The sequence below is a fragment of the Temnothorax longispinosus genome, chromosome 2 (assembly GCF_030848805.1).
Source record: "Temnothorax longispinosus isolate EJ_2023e chromosome 2, Tlon_JGU_v1, whole genome shotgun sequence".
NCBI lineage: Eukaryota > Metazoa > Arthropoda > Insecta > Hymenoptera > Formicidae > Temnothorax > Temnothorax longispinosus.
In genome coordinates this window covers 1,391,523-1,411,810 of record NC_092359.1, presented here as the reverse complement: position 1 = coordinate 1,411,810, position 20,288 = coordinate 1,391,523, and the positions used below count along the sequence as shown (strand labels likewise).

At 42.1% G+C, this 20,288-nt stretch overlaps 1 protein-coding gene across 1 annotated transcript; it reads right to left on the bottom strand.

The window, feature by feature from the left end:
• Positions 1–10: 10 nt before the first annotated feature.
• Positions 11–19,914, bottom strand: Btv (dynein cytoplasmic heavy chain beethoven). The gene is made up of 46 exons (XM_071797895.1): positions 19,672–19,914; positions 19,038–19,366; positions 18,805–18,967; positions 18,379–18,560; positions 18,198–18,310; positions 17,530–17,775; positions 17,021–17,241; positions 16,494–16,892; positions 16,174–16,415; positions 15,648–15,971; positions 15,422–15,488; positions 14,866–15,202; positions 14,398–14,749; positions 13,905–14,247; positions 13,476–13,638; positions 13,161–13,380; positions 12,930–13,056; positions 12,231–12,836; positions 11,801–12,047; positions 11,184–11,691; positions 10,027–10,419; positions 9,750–9,929; positions 9,223–9,588; positions 9,016–9,134; positions 8,626–8,936; positions 8,229–8,377; positions 7,666–7,947; positions 7,279–7,508; positions 7,074–7,202; positions 6,732–6,980; positions 6,138–6,577; positions 5,917–6,051; positions 5,553–5,782; positions 5,219–5,428; positions 4,739–5,027; positions 4,011–4,520; positions 3,658–3,914; positions 3,356–3,556; positions 3,063–3,282; positions 2,785–2,938; positions 2,246–2,462; positions 1,632–2,065; positions 1,250–1,552; positions 918–1,168; positions 504–798; positions 11–297 (listed from the first exon to the last, which is right to left on the bottom strand). The coding sequence occupies exons 1-46, from the start codon at positions 19,906–19,908 to the stop codon at positions 11–13; spliced, it is 12,267 nt and encodes a 4,088-aa protein (XP_071653996.1). The 5' UTR covers positions 19,909–19,914.
• Between the last annotated feature and the right edge of the window lie 374 nt (positions 19,915–20,288).

Below are 20,288 nucleotides of genomic sequence, written 5' to 3'. Positions count from 1 at the left end.
CGAAAGCTACTTATCGCAGATACAGGATGACGCCACGGCGTAACCATGCGTCGCATTCTTCTCGCGGGCACGTGATCGGTAACGAACAAATTAGAGCCTCCCGTTGAACACTTGTATAAACCGGTATGCTCAGATAATCTTGCCGATACGTATCCTCGAGAGCGGAAAGATTGTCGTCGCCGGATTTATCGTCCGAGTATTCCTCCGGTATAAACGCCACTTGGCATGTCGGGGCGACCGCGACCGCTGCTGAATTTGCGTCCAGATCCTTCAAGACACCTTCTTCGATCGAGGCTCCTGTAAGAAATGCGTTGCGTATAGGCCGTTTTCTCTTTTATTTATAACAGTATTCTAGACTCTAGACTTTTTCGATATGATCTAAAAGTTTTTTCAAAAATTGTCAAATGTGATTCTTGTTACTTGATTATAATAAATAAGAACTTGATACTGTAAATACTGGATCAAATTCCGTTGAGTCTGATAACATAATTAATCAAACTTACCTGATATGAGTAAACCCTCGAGCTGTAGCGATACCTGCCACTCTTTGTTCGTACGATTCTCGGTCCAATTGGCACGGAGATGAAGCGTTTCCAACGGATGACCGAGCTCTCGTGCGGTATGTTGCTTTAGGGCGGTTAGAAGAGCCCGTGGTCGGGACAGCTGGGATAAATCAACTCGACGGGGTACATTTATCGCTGATGATTTTAGTGCTTCGTATTTGGACAGGAGCGCTTTCACGAATTGAATGGTATTCTTCGGGCCCGTTCGCCATTCCGCAACCCAGTGCTTGGGAGTCTTGAATCATAAATGTAATGATTACCATTATTATTGTGAAAAAAATATATAATTATAATTATCGTTGTATTGAAATAATTATATAGAAATACAGTTCTCAAAATCGAAATCTGCCTTACCTCGTTATCGTCGAAAGAAGGCGCGTCCATGTCCGTTTGTACAATGTGCAACAACTTTTTTGTAAGATCGATTTCATCGATGAAAAAGTCTTGCAAAGGGTTTCCTTTCCGCTCGCTTATGGCACCTGTATCGCGCGTGAACGTCAAAGAACATTGTCGTTCCATAATTTCCTTTAGATCTTGTTGGACTTTCGACTTTTCTAATTTATCGCTAGTTCCTTCGCTGTTGCTGAAAGACTTCATCAAGATACCTGGATAATTCAAATATATTAATTGATGTCGAGAACTTGAATGACTTATCGTTAGATATAAAAATAAAACTTTAAAGATACCTTTGAGATACGTCAGGGCTTGTTCCGCAGCAGCCCTTTCCCATGCCCTATGAGCATTAGCGGGGAGTCCGAAGTACTCTTTCGGCGAATCAACGTCGTTCAAATTCTCTAATGACTTTAATAGATCACCCATCGTCATGTCGGTTACTTTCAACGCGTCTCCCAGCTTCCGGCGTCCCTCAAAAATATCTCTGGACCACGCGTTGCGTATCATCGAGCGCAATGCCCTTGCGTCATAAGCATCCTGGAGCCGGCCGCCGTAAACCGCAACGTCGAGCAGACCTCTACCGATCTGCCAATCACCTTTCCATCCCAACATATACTTGATACATCGGTCTTATAAGATGTTAAAATTACTTGTGTACGTTTACGTTTCACATACCTTGTTGCGATCGTTTCTCCTTTGTCACGTCCTTTACCACCAATTCGTAGGCAGCCTCGAGATCCGACTCGTTCCACTCGTACGGTCTGATCCAACCCTGAGGAACGAAGTTTCGTCGTTCTTGAAGCGTCGCGTGTAACCAGGCGAGTACCAACGTAGTGGCCGCGACATCGTCGCTGTTACGTTGCGACTGTCGCAGCTGTTGCAGCGATTTTCTCACATTCCTCTTCACGCCTTCGGGCGGTTCATACGCCAGTTTCAGACAGAGCCCCGCTAAACCCGGATAGAATCCGGAACACTCCTCGGTGGTCAGCCATATCCTCGTGGAGGAATTCTTGTTCGTGGTACACATCGGCGAGCGAAGCAAACTTTCCAGTCGCGGCAGCCAGTTTAGAGCGAGCTGCAAGTTGCTTAGCAATATCCAACCACCATTTCTGCAAAGTAATAATGAATATATTATTTAGTATTCGACAAGATCGTATACTTTCAATTAAAATTCTATTTCTATCTTTAATAATTTTTATTAAAGCAAGATAAAGCATTTAAAATTTTTTTTACTCATATAATATTATACATATTGCATCACGATGCTTTCGAGAGTTATGAGATTTTACCTGCATACGGCTTCCAGCGCCAATTCAGCTTGCGTGACATGTCCTTGGCCCAGAGATACCTCGGTAAATCCAGCGGAGGTGTGTTTCTCGGCTAATACACTGAGCTCGGGACCGGGATCAGTTCCCGGCGATAAAAGTAACAGCACAGGATACGTCCCCGCCTTTTCCTGAGCGACCGTGCTCAATGTCCATAGAGGTGGTGCCAAATCCTTCACACCTTTCGCAAATAGATTTAAAAATTAAATTTGCTTGAAAGAGTCGGTTGCGCGAAAAAGAATTCGGTAAATTTACAATTTTTTAAAGAGAGAATCTCAAAATAAACGTAGTGTTAATTGTTTCAAGCATATGTTCATTCTTGAAATAAAAATAATAAAAGGTTCTGTTTGTACATAATATTCAAATTGTTCGTTTTTCTTGAATTCAGATCGCTTGTATATTCTTCGAGTGTATGAATTTTAGAATTGTAAGTTGCAATGACATTAAAATGTTTAAATATACGCAAAATTCGAAATAATTTTATCACATAATCTGGCACTTGCCTAATTGCTTCGCAGCTAATTTAGAAAGTGCGGTGTGCAAATAGTCAGGCCGTAGAGCCTTAACGACTAAAACTTTTTGAAAGGCGCTGAGTCCCTTGTCAGCATAAATATCGGAAATATCGTTCAGCCAGGAAGATTTCATCCTAACGGCTACCTTTGAAAAGAAAAATGATATCGACGTCAGTAAAAATTCAAATCTGCTTTATTCAAACTGTTCATGGTAGTGAAATTAATTTAACAAAACTTTCAATTATTTACTGAAGACATCATATACATACGTTGGGTAGAGAAGAGCCTAAGGCTTGCACAGCTTCGCGTCGTTCGTCCGGTATCCATTCAGGTAACTCGAAGTCGGAATTATCGACGCCACTGTCAAACAAGAGATTTCTCTCAACATCCGGCACTGAGTTTAACGACAACGCCATGTGCAACGCCAGCGGAAGTCTATGCTTCCTGTAGACCGCCTTCGCGCAATGGTGAAACGTCAGAGTTATCAACCTGATACAACAGACTACGTGACGATCTTGCATTTATCATTTGCATTTATCGATCAGAATAAACATGTGCGTACCGTTTCTCGATTAGACCTCGTGATTCCCGCTTTTCTCTGTCTTCATTCGTGAAAGAAATGTCATCCTGCACCGCTTTCAAGCAGATATCGGTATAGGCTTCTGTAGAGATGACATATAAAGAACTGAGGAGTGTCAACCCCTGGATAGTCTCGTAGACATTAGCGGCAAACTGCGCGAACTTTTCGTGACTTTTGGCACGCCTAAAAGAAGAGGACGAAAACAGCGTTATTTTCAGGTGTTGATACCAACATCAATATTAGTATTTTTAATATAGAAGTAGTGTTAAAATTTCTAAAAGTACCTTGAGACTTCTTCTAAACTTTGTCTACTCTCTTCGAGCGCGATCGCTATCTCTTTCGCCTTAGACTGCGTTGCTTCCAATGAAAACAAGAGACCTCCTTGTTCTTGGGATTCTTGTAAAAGATCTTGGCCTCTGGCAGTAGCTAATTGGCTCAGCACATCTAGCCTGGCCGCGTCCCGCTCTCCGGACAATCTTTCTTCCCTCTCCAAGGCTTCTCTTCTCTGCGCCTCGAGCTCCGGCGTTTCGTTTAGTAAGAGCTGATGTGACAGTATCGTTAATGATCCGAATATAAAAGAAAATCAGATATAAATGCCATATCAGAAATCACTGCATATTTATTAATTTTCTCGTACCTTCTCCACGAATCTTTCTGCCAGGCTTTTCGTACCGGCGCCGAGCGTGATCTCGCATAACACAGCATCGGCTTCCTTCGGGATATCTTCCAATTGGTTCTTCCTAGTGGCCAGAAAGAGTTGAAAGCCTTCCTGAGCCGGCAGAATACGATCGCCCAATCTGAGCGATCCTCGACGAAGCATAGGCAACAATATCGACGGAAACTTGACCAATTCCTCGACCAAAAGAGGTTTCCCGAAACGCACAGCGAGCTCCAGAGTCGTCAAGAACTTGGAATTTTCAGGCTGAGTTATCTCGAGTCTAGTGCCAAAATTGCGTTTGATCCAGGTGACAGCCACCCCCGAGGGATCAAGGAAAATAGGTACCAGAGGTCCTTTTAACACGCGAGAGGCTGCGACCAAGCTGGCCGTGTCTGCCGGCAAACCCTGTGCCCTCCACGATAATCTTTCGCGTTCGGTTACTAATAATTTGATCGCTGATTTCTTCCAATCGTCATCTCTCTCAGGATCCTGCGCAATCCAAATGTCATAATTCTTTAAGGATCAATTGTTACTACTTATTATTATAATCAATTAATTAATAACAAATATTTAGAGATTTTTTTATTTATAAAAAATTGAAATATAGGAATATTCAAACCTATATCTAAATTATTTGTTGACGTAAATTTTAGAATCCAATTTTTCTTTTTTTACGTTAGGCAAAGCTAAATAGGAAGACTGATTACCTGATATACAAGTAGAGCTGCAGCATTAGCTGCCTCAACGTCCAGTTGCTCTTTCCTGGCAGTCAGTTCTTGGGACTGCGCTTGCCAGTCGCGATGTTCGGTATCGAGTTTCTTCAACAGAGCACGTGCTGTCGAAAGACTGGACTCGGTGGATTCGGTCCGCAGCTGTAATTCAGCTGCACTCCTCGTGTGCTCGGCAAGTTCCTTCTGAAGCTGCGCCACACGGCTCTCTACTGTGTTTAATCCCATTGTTAATTGTCCCAACTGTGCCTCAGCTGCCGCCAGGCCCCTTAAATGACAAAATAATTAAGAAACCAAAAAATAAAACAACTAAATGTAAAAGAAAATAAAATGAAAATTCAAAATTAGGTAAAAAAACGATAAAAAATTGATGACAAAGATAAAAAGATACATCACAGGAAGATGAATGTCAAAAGAATCAGAGAATATTTTTGCATTTAAAAAATTAAAGAAACATACTCAGCTAACTGACGTTGTTCTCGTTCCAGGGGAGCGACTTGTTCCAATATTTGACCGTATTGAAGATTCGCAAGTACCCAAGCGGCTAACGGAGCGGCCGCAACCGATGCTCTCTTCGCGGTTTTCTCTTCGAAGCTGTCCGGACGTTCCTTTATCAGTTTGGCGACCGCCTCTAAACTTGCAGGCGCACTGCGTCTCGCGTCCCAATTTCTGCGCGTTAAATTTGCGTAGAAAAATGAAGAAGAAAATTTTAGTTGGTTGTAAAATTAAACAAACAGTTGAATAAAATAAAATTGATATGGATCAGTTAGATTGAGCCAATACTCTCGCTTACCTGATTTCGTCCTTAATTCCTCGCTTAGCGAGGAAGGTCTTCATGCTGTTCCAAGACGTGTCCTTTATGCCCATCAACCGGAGGACTCCCTCGAGGACGTCTCTCACCGGCGCCGGTGGTGCTCTCAACGAACGAACTTCAGCTAACGCGTCGGCACTTATACCAGCCACGGCTTGAGCAGCTTGCGCCACCAGAGGCTCGACCTTCCCTAATTCACTCTCTATGTCCGCCTACGTAAATGATAAGATTGGTATATATTGTTATTCATGAATATACATCGCATCCACGCGAACACGTCGCGTTGCGTGATCTCTATGAGCCTCAATTTTTTGTATCACACAACAACAGAAAAAAATGATATTACCTTACGTCGTGCGAGTTCGGCACTTTCGCGTTCCGTGTTAGCCTTCAAACTTGTCATCTCTCCCCTTTGATTGGTTGCGCCTCTCATCGTAGCGGTGATTTGTTCAAGAGCGGCATTGGCTCTCCCCTTTTCCACCTTTAAGCATGATTTTACGCAATTGCAGTATTGTAAAATACAAGAAGTTGCAATTACATATAATAACGTTATTGCATTACGCGGACCTCAAGTTCCTGGCGTTGCCTGGACACCTCATCCTCTAGCTTGGCCACCTGCTCACCGGCTTCTCTTAGTTTGCTGATACCGGCTTCGAGAGATCGTAGCTTCTCTTCGACCTCCTTGCTCCACGTGTCACGGAGCTGTCTCCAGGTGTGCATCAGAGCAAGGAACCGCGCCGGTGCCCTTTGATAACGAGGTGCCTGAAGATGAGCTCCGATTATGACCTTTGCGCCGTTCGGTAGTTCCTCGAGCTCATCCATTTGCAAAGTGCCCTCCTGAATTGCCAATTTGATCAGCGAGCATTCTCGGGACCACCACTCGCTGGGACCGCCAGGTCCAGAGCCGAGCAACGCGCAATGTCGAAGGAGACCGAAATGTAACAGGGACGACGATTCGATCTCTTCTGAATCTAAGATCATCGCTATTCGGAGAAACTTGCGCAGGCCTGTGAAATCAATCAGTCATTATATGCATCATAAATTAACGAAACAATCCATTGCTGAGTATACGAACGAAAGATTTATAAATTCTCTTAAAAGAGTAACAGTCCTCTATGGATTTATTTATCCAGTATCGAATAAAATTTTGGATACACGTACGATGATATAAATACTGCTCCAGTGTCCCTTGAAAATCTTCTCTTCGGGCAAGATCGGCGAGCGGTGCGACCAGCGCATCAAGTTCCTCCGTCGTGAAAAGTCCTGGAACTTCCCCTTTGGATACTATGGCGCTCACCATCACGGCTAAGGTCTCCTCCCTGGCGTGATGTTCCTCCAACAGGAGCAAAGTCGGTTGACTCTCAATACCGGCGGCTTGTACGGCGCTCTTTATCGCCGCTTTACCACGTTCTGAAAAACAACATATGGATATGACGGGATTCCAAGGGACAAGATACAATAATAGAACGCGTTTCTACAGATTATTAGCTCATCTTACTGTACCAGGCCCTGAATCGATCAGTCGTAGGGAAGAGAAGGTTGCAACTAGTTTAACTGCTGACCTTCTGCCCGCTCCCGGTCGTCCAACGAGAATTATACCACGAAAATCGCATCCAATAGCCCAACTTAATCCTATCGAAATATTTAATATTGTTATGATTGTCAACTCTTCCCTTACCTATTAATTTAATAAGGCCGTGCTACACACCAGCTACAGTTTCTAAAAGATAAGATGAAATCGATGCCTGCACTGGTTGACCCTCTCTGGCGCATCTAGCCGCTGCGTTAATTACCTCTTCTCGCCATTGCTCTTCAGTCAACGGATATAGCCCAATATTCGCGCTCTTCCATGCATATACATCATTATTAAAATCCTTTACCTCGGAGTCCTTCGAAATTAGCAGAGATTCCCACCGTGTCAGCGTCTTGGGCGTTAATCTAAATTAGTAAATACAATAATATTTAAAAAAGACTTTAAATTTATCTTTTTTGAAATTTAATCCAGCTTCTTTGCAAATTTATACATATGTATACATATAATAATATATTTTTAGAAAATAATTTTCCCTTGTAAAGTATTATGATTTTAAAATACCTCGCACGAAATAGACGTTGTCCAATGTCCAACAAGTAACGAGTGATGTACGCTTCATTTTCGGGAGCAGGATAATACATCAATAGTCTTGCCCACGAGACAATATCCTTAAGAGTCCAAGTAAAAGAAGATTCCTGGGAGGAACTCGCAGATCGGAAAGCATCCAAAATACTAGGCTTCATTCGGGCGATCCAAGATTCCGCCATGACAAAGTCGACTTCTTTCAAAGAAGTCCTCAAATGAAGTTCGAGAATAGCCGCGATATCTTTTTGGCTTGGATATCTAGCACAGATATATTTCATATAAAGTTTCAAGAACTTGTTCTAAATTTATTACTATTCTTTTTAATAATATACGAATTAAAGAAAATTAAAATTTATTTTATTAAGTTATGTGTGTGTGTGAACTTCTAGTTTTCAATTTTTCTTTTTCTTTTAATTTTAGAGAAAAAATCCAGAAGATTAAATTTATGTATATATAATTATAGGTACTTAATTTTAAAGAATGGATTTCCTTTAAACTTTATTTTGATTTATATATTTTTGTACAGAAAAGTCACTCACTCTAGATAATAAGTTGCGAATAAGGCTTCGAGCCTCGGATGTAATCGAGTAGTCACATCGGCAGTGCATATGATCGTTATGGATATTTTAGAAAATACGAGATCTTCCTCAAGGAAGCCTTCCTCTTGAAGTAACTCTCTTACTAATTCCTAAAGATAATTTGATCTCATTAATTTTTTATTATAAAAATAAATCTTTTTTATTGAAAACTTTTCTTTTACCATTCTTTTCTAAAGAAATTTGTATTATTTACGGATTTAATAGTATTATTAAAGCAGAAACAATTTCAAAAAAAAGTTTTAAAACGTTATCTTTTATGTGCTAAACACAGACAGCTATAAGACGTCTCTAAATTAATAGATCAAAAGATTAGAGAAGAGACTTGTCTGGATTATACCTGTAAGTCTTTAGCAGCGAGATGCATATCTTCCAAGATAAGAAGCACTTGAGATCCGCTTCTCGGCTTGTACATCCTACCCTGCGAAGAAGACTCCAAGCGCAAACAGGCTTTTTTCAAACGACTCACAAGATCGTCAGGACCATAAAGCGAAGATCCTCGTACCACGGTCGTGATATCCTGATTTTTTATTTTCGTCAATGCAACGTCGATTAAGGCATTTTTACCGCAACCTTCGAGTCCACGAATCATAATGGGATGACCATTCTCCATCCAGGGCAAAATAGCCGCTAATGCCTTCTTGATGCGATCTGCATAAAATATATAAATATAGATCTATGTCTCTCCTAAAAATATAATTTTAAAGTTTTAACGCAATTTTTTTAGTACCCGAAATCGAGACGGGCCCGTGATCGGTATTGATAGACTCGTACGTATCGCTGAAGGGTACTAATCGATCGGTTTCGGAGTCGTAAAGAACTGCGCTTGGCTTTTGTGGATCGGGACACCTGAGAAATACATTTATGAGCGAAAAGTTCGACGTGATTCAGTCTATTGTTTTAAAAACTCGAAAAGTCCCATTTATAGCGCACTCACCAGCTTTCGGTTGATCCGTAAATAAATTTCGCCAAATCGTCTTTGGATTGTGCATCCTCCACTTGGCCGCATAATGAAACCAGAAGAGCCTGAGTGGCCTGAGCGAACGTTTGCGCTTTATGCAGGTGACACAATGTAGCAGCCATTAAACCGGATGCGGAGGAACTATTAGCCTTTATTTTCAGAGTTTCGTCGATGCATGAACATAAATGGGTATTCGCGATCTCCGCAGCGGTCGACGAGAGTTGCTCTAAACGCCACGGTACCAACAAGGACGTCGGTCTCGTTGAGCCAAGATGCAGAACGCCCAATCGGGAAACTGTAGCTGGGCTAGCATCGGCGAGTTTGTGGGTCTCGAAGATGAACCTTGTTTTACAAACATTTGTGCAACATGTATAATCGAGTAATTAAATGGCGCATATAAAACTTAACAACTTACTTGACGTATATAATTAAAATTTGAGAGATTTTTCGCCACTACGCGTTATAAATGTTGTTATAGATATCTTCAATTAAGACATTTGTACCTTGTACCGCTACCAAGCTTAATTCCTATTCCATTGGGTAATGTTAGCAATCGATTATCGTCCAGGGCTGAATTCAACGCCTCCGCCCAGTCGGGTTCCACGTCCCCATTGAAAATGATCCAGGTCGCGGAATTCCCGGCGGACGTTACCGCGCTCGACAAAACACCCTCCTTCCATTCCCTATTTACACGCACAAACATTTGTATTTTAATATTCAACGGGTCTTTAAAACGCGGGATAAAAAGAATCATTGTGTTGTGTTTCATATACTCTTTACCTCGTCCGCGGATTAATGTGACCTAACAATCTGCTCTTTGGTATCGCGCCAGGATAAACGATAATCTGCTGCACGGATTCGCCGGTTTTTGCTATCGCTTCAGCCAAACACGACCTGATCGACGTCTTTCCGCTACCCGGTGGGCCGACTATGGCAACGCCGGTCCTGCTCTTCAATAGATCGTTCAGTTGAACGCATCTGTTGGCAATTTCTTTCGTCAATCCCCGCGTTTCACAAATCTTCAATAATGCGACGACCAGATCCTCGCTTTCAGTGGAGACCGATAAAGGAAGATTAGTCTTCGGGAAGAGATCGTCCAGCAACGACAGGAATTTCGTCGTATCTGCCTCTGTCAGTTTCGGAAGGGTCGATGCCTTGATTGAGATAAGAAGCCTGCAAAAAAAAAAAAAGAAATCTTTTCATCATAATATAGTTTTAACAACAAAAGTTTCTATTAGTGCAGCTTAAAGATATTAATATAAATTTCTCTTAATTCCATAAAAAAATATTCACATATATTTATCTAAATTACACGTAATAGAAATAGAAGGATTTCTTATCGGCAAAAAGTACAAACTGAAATCTACTTTAAGGACTGAAATGTTTTCTTATCGATGGACAACTCGTATATCTACCAATGCAATAAAAACGAGAAAAGAGAATTTGTCAAATATATACATATATATCAGATAAGAAGTCTAATAAACTAAAAACACGAGGCGATTATATCGAGTGATTTTATTTCTATCTATTAATTATATTAGATCTGTTTAAGCCGCAAGAACGAGTCTCTTATCGCTGGAAAACTTATCGCAGAACCTCACGAATTTCCGCGCGTTAATCACAGCTTGAGATATCTGGCATAAATATCGCTGACTATTAATCTTGTGATTATGACTTTTGAAATTATCATCGAAAAGTTTTGAGTGCTGGAGTATCAGATCAAACTTGCGTTAACATCAACTTACTAATTGAACAGTATTAAAACAATATTAAACAGTATTAAATAGTATTAAAATATCAACAGTGTATTAAAAATACGCTAATGTTATATTAATATTAGATAATATTAATGAAATAAAGATCAATTTTTAATCATATATCTAATAACATTTTCTTCCTCAATCTGACATATTTTAAAACAGACACGAACATACCTGGTGGTCTCATCGACGTCGGCAATTGGACGTAGGGCGTCGAGCACAGATTTAAGCGCCCTGAGCCCCCAATCGTAATGCGGCTGCTCGGAAAGCATGGTCCCAGCAATCTCGAGAGCCTCCACGAGCCGTTTTCCAAGGGTGGTCGCCTCTAAGAAACCAGCGCACTCCAACAAAGTCCTGACAATGTCTGATTTATCTGGATGCGCCATACTGATAGGCCTGAAGAGTCGCGCTAAGGAATCCGGCAGCTTGCGCCTGCCGCCGTACTCGCTCCCAGCTGGATTCATCGTGATAAAGATGCAGCAGTGAGGATCAAGCTTGATTTTCTGATCGCCTAGCAGAATCTCGGATGAGCCGTTCCGTAGCGCTTCTTGAAGCGGTCTCACCAGCATCGATACCGCGCTCAGGGTGTCTTCCTCAAGACGATTGAATTCGTCGAAACAACCCCAGGCGCCCGCTTGCGCCAAGCCGCCTAAGATACGTTTCATACTGCCGGTGTCCATTCCTATATTTCGCAACGGACATTTTAATATTAAATTTAGTTTCGCGTACAAAAACGCATATTTATACCACGTACAATTTTCTGCCACAACGATTGAAAACAAACGCCTTACCTTCATCACAATTGAAGACGAGAACCAGTCTACCCAAAACAGATGCTAGAGCTTTAACACTTTCGGTCTTCCCGGTTCCAGCGGGACCAGTCGGGCTTCCACCCAATCCAAGCTTCATAGCTTGCGTGAGAGCTAAGAAGCACTTCTCTGTCAAGGGAGTTCTCACTAAGCCGATGGATGCCCCTTGATACTCGAAGCGATACGGTAACTCTGCACCGGCGCATCGTACTACGTACGTGCCTTCATTCTTAAATTAAAATATGACAGTGTAATGTAATAATATAATATATAATCAATAAGATGTTATACAAAATGCTTCTTGTTTGGAAAATTTATCATTTAAATATAGAATGCATTTAAAAAAATCGTATTGCGATTTAATTTTTAATCATCGAGACAAGAATGTAGGTTTTTTTTAACCAAAACTCACAGTTTTGTAACTCCTCAGTTGTTTATACCACGTCCAATTAGCATTCTCGCCCGTTACCACGATCTTGAACAATGATCGAGCCACTTGCAGGTGATAAACGGTATCCAAAAGAAGACCACGCGCTTTCAGAGCGGTCAGCTTGTCACCGGCGTCCTCCAGTCCTCTGTACTTCGCCCTCCGCGTTTCCAAATATTCGACAAGTTTCTGCAGAGCCGCGCGACCTTCTTTCAAGGCGCGTTCGCAGCGCTCGGTAAATCCTATTCTCTCTGACAGTAGCAATATCTGTGTAGGATAAACGGACGGATCGGGTGCGGAGTCGTTTAAACACTTCTCCAAACTGTGACGGAGAGCGTTTCTCATTCCTTTCTCGAGATTATCTAGCCATCGCGGTAAAGGTTCAGTGAGGTCGACAGCCTTTGGTAACTTCAATATCTCTCCCTCGGGCGACGCGATCGCCGTTAACGAATTATTTTCCTTTACTACTGAACCAATACCATGATACAACTTCGGCAAATGAGCCTCCAATCCTCTTCCACTGCCCGATACCAATTCCAAAAGGTCTTCATCGCTAAGAAAGTATAATCTCGGATAAGCTGCTCGTTTCTCCTGCAATTAAGATTTTTGTTGTTATTAGCTAACGGGGGTAAAAAACACAATTTTTTTAAATAAAATGTTTTTTAATTATATGCTGAGTTTCACCTCTAAAAATTCGTCCAGAGATTTCTGACATCTGTCTAATAGATCCTTCAAACTTGTTAAAGCTGGCAATGGAAGTTGTCTCAAGGATGGTACTCTGGGATCCCGAGATACTTCTCCTATGAGATACCTAAAAGTTCACATAGGCATAAATTGATGTTTAGATATAAGCGAAAGAAAAACGCAGAAACTGTATATAAGCGAATTAAATCGGATTGATATAGTTTAATAAACCTAAATTCCTTATCAGCCCTAGACCATCTTCCGGAGTCATTGGGAGCAGCTCCACTTCCGTAGACTGGCTCTAAGTAAATCCATTTCCTTTGCACGCTGCTGAGTGCCTTAATCCTTTCCTCGAGCTCTGACAGGGCCGCTTCGCAGCGCGCAACTCTAGACGCGAACCTGTCGTGTCCTGACGTGCCTTTCGCTCCTTCGAGCAAGAGTCTCAATTCCTCTATTGTAAGGGAGATTCAAAATTTGAAATAAAATAAACAGATTATAAAATTGATAAAAACCAAACAACTAATAACTAGTAAGTGTAGACGGTACCTATTTTCGCTAACAAAGTGCCGTAGTCTCCGACGAGTAAGATTGTTGTATTCTTGCTATCGGTTGATTCCTGCAACGGAAGTGACGCCGTACTTTCCCAGATCTCCAGATCTATTAACGCCTGTCGGATCCCGCTCTCTGCGATCGCTCGTTTTGTTATCTCCTGAGAATAAAGAAATACATATATCGTACGTGTTTATGGAAGTCTGAGAATATAAATGTATATAGCTACATATTCAGCCGATCTCTCTCTCTCTTTCTATCTTTCTTTTTCTCAAGCCTATTATTTTTAATTATTTTTAAGAGCATATACTTTTCGTGTAATGTACTTTACTTTGACATATCTTTTACAGAAAAAATTATATAAATACTGAAATGCTGAAATATTGCTCCTTTCTTCTTAACAATCTTGAACTTTCATGTTCTTACTTTTATTTGATCCTCATTCTCCTTCAGCGTCTTTGTACAAGCGAGCAAGTGGCCCAAAGTGATATCCCGTGGGGTTTCGATCTTCAAACCCAATATAGGAATTAACTCGGTCCAATGCTCGTTGGCAATCTCGTCTCCCCGAAGCGACTGGATAGATTCGATCGCAGATCTGACTTCTTTTATCTTTCTACCGACGAAGGTATCAATCTCCAAATTGTCTTGCAACCGAATTTTATTCTCCCAGGAATCGAGCCAATCATGAAGTCTCGGTAATCTTCTTCTGGCTACGGCCCACTCCTCGGTTTCCTGATTTTTCAGCTCCCCCAAAAACTCGGATTGGAATCTGCAATGTTTGTTTAATTACATGTGTTTAATTACATTTTAATTCGTTTATCGTTAAAAATATTATAATAAAAAATAACTTTTTTTAAGTTAAAACAATTAAAAAAACGAAGAATTCTAGTTTAATAAAACAATCTTCCGTTAAAGAGACCTGTAATTTGACTCTTCAGTTTCCAATTCACGCTCCACTTGTGACAGATTAGTGTCGTCATCCTCCAGGACACTTTCGAGGTCCAGAGATATTCTCTTGCAATCCGCTTTCAAGGAATCCAGTTGTCCATTTAGATTGTGCCAACGTTCTTTCATCGACATCAACCAATCAAGCGTAAGATTCTCCGATCTGGCAGACCACTTTACCTGCCATCTTTCTCTCTCATCTCTTAGCGCTATCGCCTTATGACGAAGATTAACTTTAGCATCTTCCAATAGACGCGCCATAACGGACTTGTGTTTTTCCAAACGATCCCCCAAATCCTGCCAAGCGGCGTGAGCCGCGTTAACGCCTGCAAAAAAAACAACACAAAACGAATGCTCAGTTTATATATTTATTTGCAATTTACGAAGGATCGGTTCTCCTGCAGAAGTTGCGCGACAATCATATTTGGCGAGAAGACATTACCGTCGAGCTTCTCGCTGGTCCACGCGGCCATAACTTTGGCCAGCACAGCGACGACTTCCATCTCCTCGGCGATTCCGGCCGACTGTTGCTCGATGCGTGCATGAGCCTCGTGAGCTAATCCGACCTCTTCCACATCGCGTGGCCTACGCTCGAGCTCCTTGGATGCGAAGGACAGGAAGTCCACGATGGCAACCAGCCGCGAAGACGCTTCCGCTCTCAGATCGGAACACAGCCGTTCCCAATAGTGGCGAGACGCAGTCTCCAAATCGTTCCTCGTTGTCGCCGTGTCGACGCATATGCACGAGATTTTCACCTCGCAGCCGCGTAATTTCCCAACCTATCTCGGCGAAAATACGTACAGGCTATATTATTCAGTTAGATCAATATGTTTTAAAAGTACGAAGGTGTTTAATACGAGAACAAATCGAAAAGCAAGTATACATTTGTATATGAAAAGCAATAACAAGACGCACATCAGAGTTAAAAATGTTTAATAAACTCTAGAGTATAAGAGTATAAGATATTTTCTGACTCATCCTCGTAACATAAAACTTACCTCTTGGGCCCATTGTTTCGCTTCCTTAAAGGCTTTCGCCCATTCTTGGGGAGGTTTACCTTTCAATCTAAAAAATTATAAACCGATGTAGACGTATATCAATACTTTTCCCTGACTTATTAACCCATTTATAGATCCTTTCTAATTAATTTTTTTTTTTTTTTTTCATAAAAATTTAATAAAACCCCATTTTTAGTGATTTTTTAAAATATTATTTCAAGTTTACCGTTCTCCAACGTCGATGTTGGCCGGTGTCGCTAGACTTAACCACTTGGTCCTAAACAACTCGAGAGTGGACAGGGCGATTTCGACCTGTCTGTAAACACCGCTAAATAGATACGCGTTCTTCTGCACCAAATCACCGAAGCGTGCGTCAGCGACGTCTCCAACGCCCCTAAAGTTCACCGGGATGGAAAGTGATCGGCGTATACCGGAATATAACTTCGCGCGAATATCCTCGAGCGGCGGTCTCCATTGTAGGGATCCATCTCGAAAAGTGAGCTCCACTCGAATTTCCGACAGCTTCCTCGATAAGGATGGCAAGGCATTCCTAGGCGAGATGCGCAATAAAGCGAAATGTGTTTTATACCAAATATATCTCCAATAAAAACATGAATGTCGCTAACAAATTGCACGCAAGTAAGTAAGTAGAATTGCTCTGTATACACCCGCAGCATTTTATTATGATCAAAGATTTCTTAGATCTTTTTAAATCCACTCCTGGATTCTTCCGCGAAATTTATAACCTATACCTGTATGCTACACCCAACGCCTTCAGAAGTTGCCGATCCCAATGTAATTTCCAAGCTCTCGCGTTACCATATTCCGAATCTACCGCGTCGACAATCGCCCTCATGCTCGTCAACGTCTCCTTCCATACGTTCTGATTTCCGACGAGGTGCACAGCATCACCTTTCAACAAGCCCGACACGTAATTTCGCAAGGTAGAATGCTTCGAGATCAATTCTGAGTTTTGTCGAGCAAACTTCACTACCTGCAGGGGAATATATCGCGCCATAAATTTCATCATCTTGCAATATTAATATAAATAACGGGACGATCCAATTATTACCAATTCTTTTAATCTAGCAGTGTACACGTCGACGAGATGAGGATCAGACCAAACGACACCCGATTGTTCCTGAACAGCCCGCGCTAATTCGAGAGCTATCGTCAACATAAGCGGTCTTTGGGACGGCATCATTCGGTCGCCGATCGTGTTGTGAAAAGTAGCGACCTGCTGAAGAGCTCTAGCCCGTCCAGCTAAAGACGCAGCTCTGTCCACCAGGTCTCTAATCTCCCTTGGCAGCTCGACGCCCTCGCCGGACAACGCTCTGGCCTCTCTGATCAGAGTCATCAGTCGAGGATCATAGGTCACTCGCATCATGCTGGTGCCGGTAAGTTCAACCACCGGCGAATCGGTGCCCAAGCTTAATTCCTTCTTGGTTATATTGTCCTTAGTAGTGTTCACCTGCAAACAAAAATGCGTTACTCGATTTTTTTTAAATATATAAGATGAGATTATATAAAGCTCATGTAATTTTTAAAAAATAATTTTAGAGTAATGTATTGCACTAAACATATGCAGTTGAAAGTTACCCATGACTCAACCAAATCCCGCCTTCTCTCTTCGGCTTCTTTCAGCGCGCTCGATAAACGCGCCGCCACTTCTTCGTACCCCGGAAGGTCAGCAAGCAACTCCTTTCCTAATTTAGCTAGACTCTCCAGCCGTATCTCCGCGGATCTAGCGGCTTGAACCTCTTGCAGCACTTTAGGAGCAGCCAGAAGATTTTCCGTGTCAGGCCCAGCCAAACGATTCTCTAGAATCCCGCGTATGAAGAAATATATAGTTTAATTAATTGATCGAGACAAGTTTGAATTGTACGAATTATCGTTCTCAATATCTACCATCTTATCTCTAATTATAGTCAGAAAAAAAAATATTTGTAAGAAATAATATCAATAATCGATTTAACAATTCATTAACAACTATAAAAAAAGAAAAGTTATATGTAAATTCTTTGGAAGTTTTTTTTATTTTTATACTAATTATTCATATGACTAACGTAGTGATACAGAGAACGTTTTAGTGTAAGAATGTGCTCTACCGATTAGATCACGATATGCCGCAAGCAACGATTCTCGTTCTCCGCGTAACGCTCTCTTAAGCCCTTCCCTCTTCATCAACTCGCTGTATCTTCCAAATTCAGCTACCAAAGCGCTCGGGGTATCGGCATCGGCGATGTGGTCCTTCAGCTTTTGAGCAACGCGCTCCTCCGCTGGCATCAGACCTTCCTCGATTTTACGCACCGATCTGTTCCATTCGTCGTCTCGCTCATCATCGTCCAAAGCAACTGAGCAACGTAATTATTAATCTTTTTATTTGAAATATTATTTGTATTTTATTAAATACCGTTAATGCTATATTTAATAATTCATTAAAGTATAGCACTAAAACCTAGCTCGGTTTTAAAGGAGCGCTTCTTTTATCTCATGTAATTTTTAATCGGTTAAGCTCTTGATAGATTTCAATTTAATTTATTTAATAATTCATTGAATCATGATGTGTCTATTTCTAATTATTTCAATTATTATCCATTAAATAACTCATGAAAAGTTACGAGTTACAAAAACCGCTTTGTCCATTTCAGTTTCGGAGGTGTCTGCGATTTTTTAAGAGAAAAACCAATTTGACTTCTTTATGGTTTCTCGTGTGGCCTAATGAATCACATCAGGAAGCTATCATAAAATGTTTCTAAAGCGAAGCTGCAGGTACCTCTCGTGTCATCGAACGTCTGGAGCAATTTATCGATACCGAGCCCAGATCTCTCGCTCGGAGTCAGAAGTCTGCTCAATTGGCGATGCTGCGCACGTAACTCGGACATCTGCCTGAAGATCGCGGTTACGTTATTATACATTCCATGGCTGGTATGGTATTCGTGTGCGTTAACGCCTACCTGAGGCGTCTGCCGAGCTTCGAGCATTTCTCGGGTACAAAGATCGGTCCGCGCCAAGGATGGAGCGAGTGATGCGGCCAGAAAAGCTCCGTCAGCTTCTGCGCGGCGTTCGCCCACTTTTCGCACACTGTCGCTCCGAGTGCGATTGTTTCATCCTTTGCGCGAGCGTCGATCGTGTCGATCTAATGAATGGCACGCCATAAATCATATGCATATATAAAGAAATCGATTTCTTAATTAGCATTTAAGGTCTTTTGATACTCGCTTAAGAGTCAATTAGTTTCATTTATTACCAAAAAATATCGATGCTCTCATTGGATATTATTTTTAGACGATTGTAGATATTCCGAAGACTTTTTAAGGATTTATGAGTAGTTTTGAAACGTCTTAATTTTTTATTGATTATGGTTAATATAAAGACAGTACCGCATTGAGATAATTTTGTATCAGCTGGACCACTTCGTTTCCGATCACATCGAGAAACGACTTCATTCGTTCCTCGGTATACGCCGGCCCCCCCAGCTTCCACAGATCATCCACGTATACGGAAATAGCTTCGCAAGCTTCCTCCACGGCGATTAATCCGTCTCTGTGCCGAAAAGAAAAATAAATAGTAATTGTGTAAAATAGTAAAGGGAGTAAAGTTTACAAATGTGCACCTCGAGACCGCGGCGCTTTCAAGCTCGGCCCTGATGTTCTTCACGGACTTGGCAGCTTCCTCGCAATTCGTTCTCTCGTGCGATCGTTTGGCCTCGTCCCGTTTCCGCTTCCAGAATTCCTCCTCCTCCGCGACGGTAGTCGAAAATCCGGAGCTGAGCAGTCTCTCCTCCAATTTCTTCAAACAAGACGTACTTAAAGCGGACGAACGAAGGGCCGGCGCCCATACCTGACGGAGACCCTCGATTAGAACCGATCCGTCTCCGCAGCCGGTGGAAGCCACCTGGACCACGTCGTGAAAGTTCTCTTCCGTCACCGCCGCCGCTGTCACCTGCATGAATTTTCGCACCATCATTAAATATAAACGGCGTGTTGAATCGCGGCTTTCTAGAAAATGCTTTCTACGAGAAAGAGTCACGCTCGTCAGCCGGCATGACGGTGATTAGGAACCAACGGTAATCGAGAGAAATGTGCGAAAGAACAGTTCTGTGGATTAAGTAGATCTTAAGAAAGGCAAATCGCGATAAACGTCTTGTTGACAAAGCCTCTTTCTCACTCGTCATCAATCTTCTGCATTTACTCATCAATTCTCAAAGTGTTTTTCTTTCTTTCAGAGAAGGAGGGTCTCTCTGGTACCTTGAAGAAGACCAACGTGTTTCTACCGGCGGGCAATTCGGTGCTCAATTTCAAACGGACTTGATTCCGATCGGCGTCAACCGGTCGGGCGCATAGAGTCCTACATGACGACTGCTCCAGGAAACGATCGAGGATCTCGCGATCCTCGACGTCCTCCTCGTCGTGTTGCACGGACGCGCTGAAGAAGTGACCCGCCGTCGAGACTATCAGACGCCTGCGTTTGTCAGCGACCACCATTTCGTCGCTCCGGTTTTAAACGCAGCGCTTTAAACACACCGTGTTAAATCACACGGGCGTTTCGTACGGCCTCGTGAAGAGCGGACGGCCCGGCATCGTCATCGTCAGTCGTCACGACGACCAACAGTCAACACACAACACAGCTGTCACTATCGCTACACGCATCGCTGCACGTGCGCAGATACGCGTGACGCTACTTGAATCTGTCAGATAGCTTCCTATCTAATCGTGTTATAAACTAAATTACTTAAAAAAAACCAGTAAACACCAAGTAACAATAAACTTACTGCAAGTTACAGTTCCTACATATGTGTTAGATTGTATTTACTTCGTGAGTAGGAAATTGTAACTTGCACGTAAAGTCTATTGTTACTTATTGG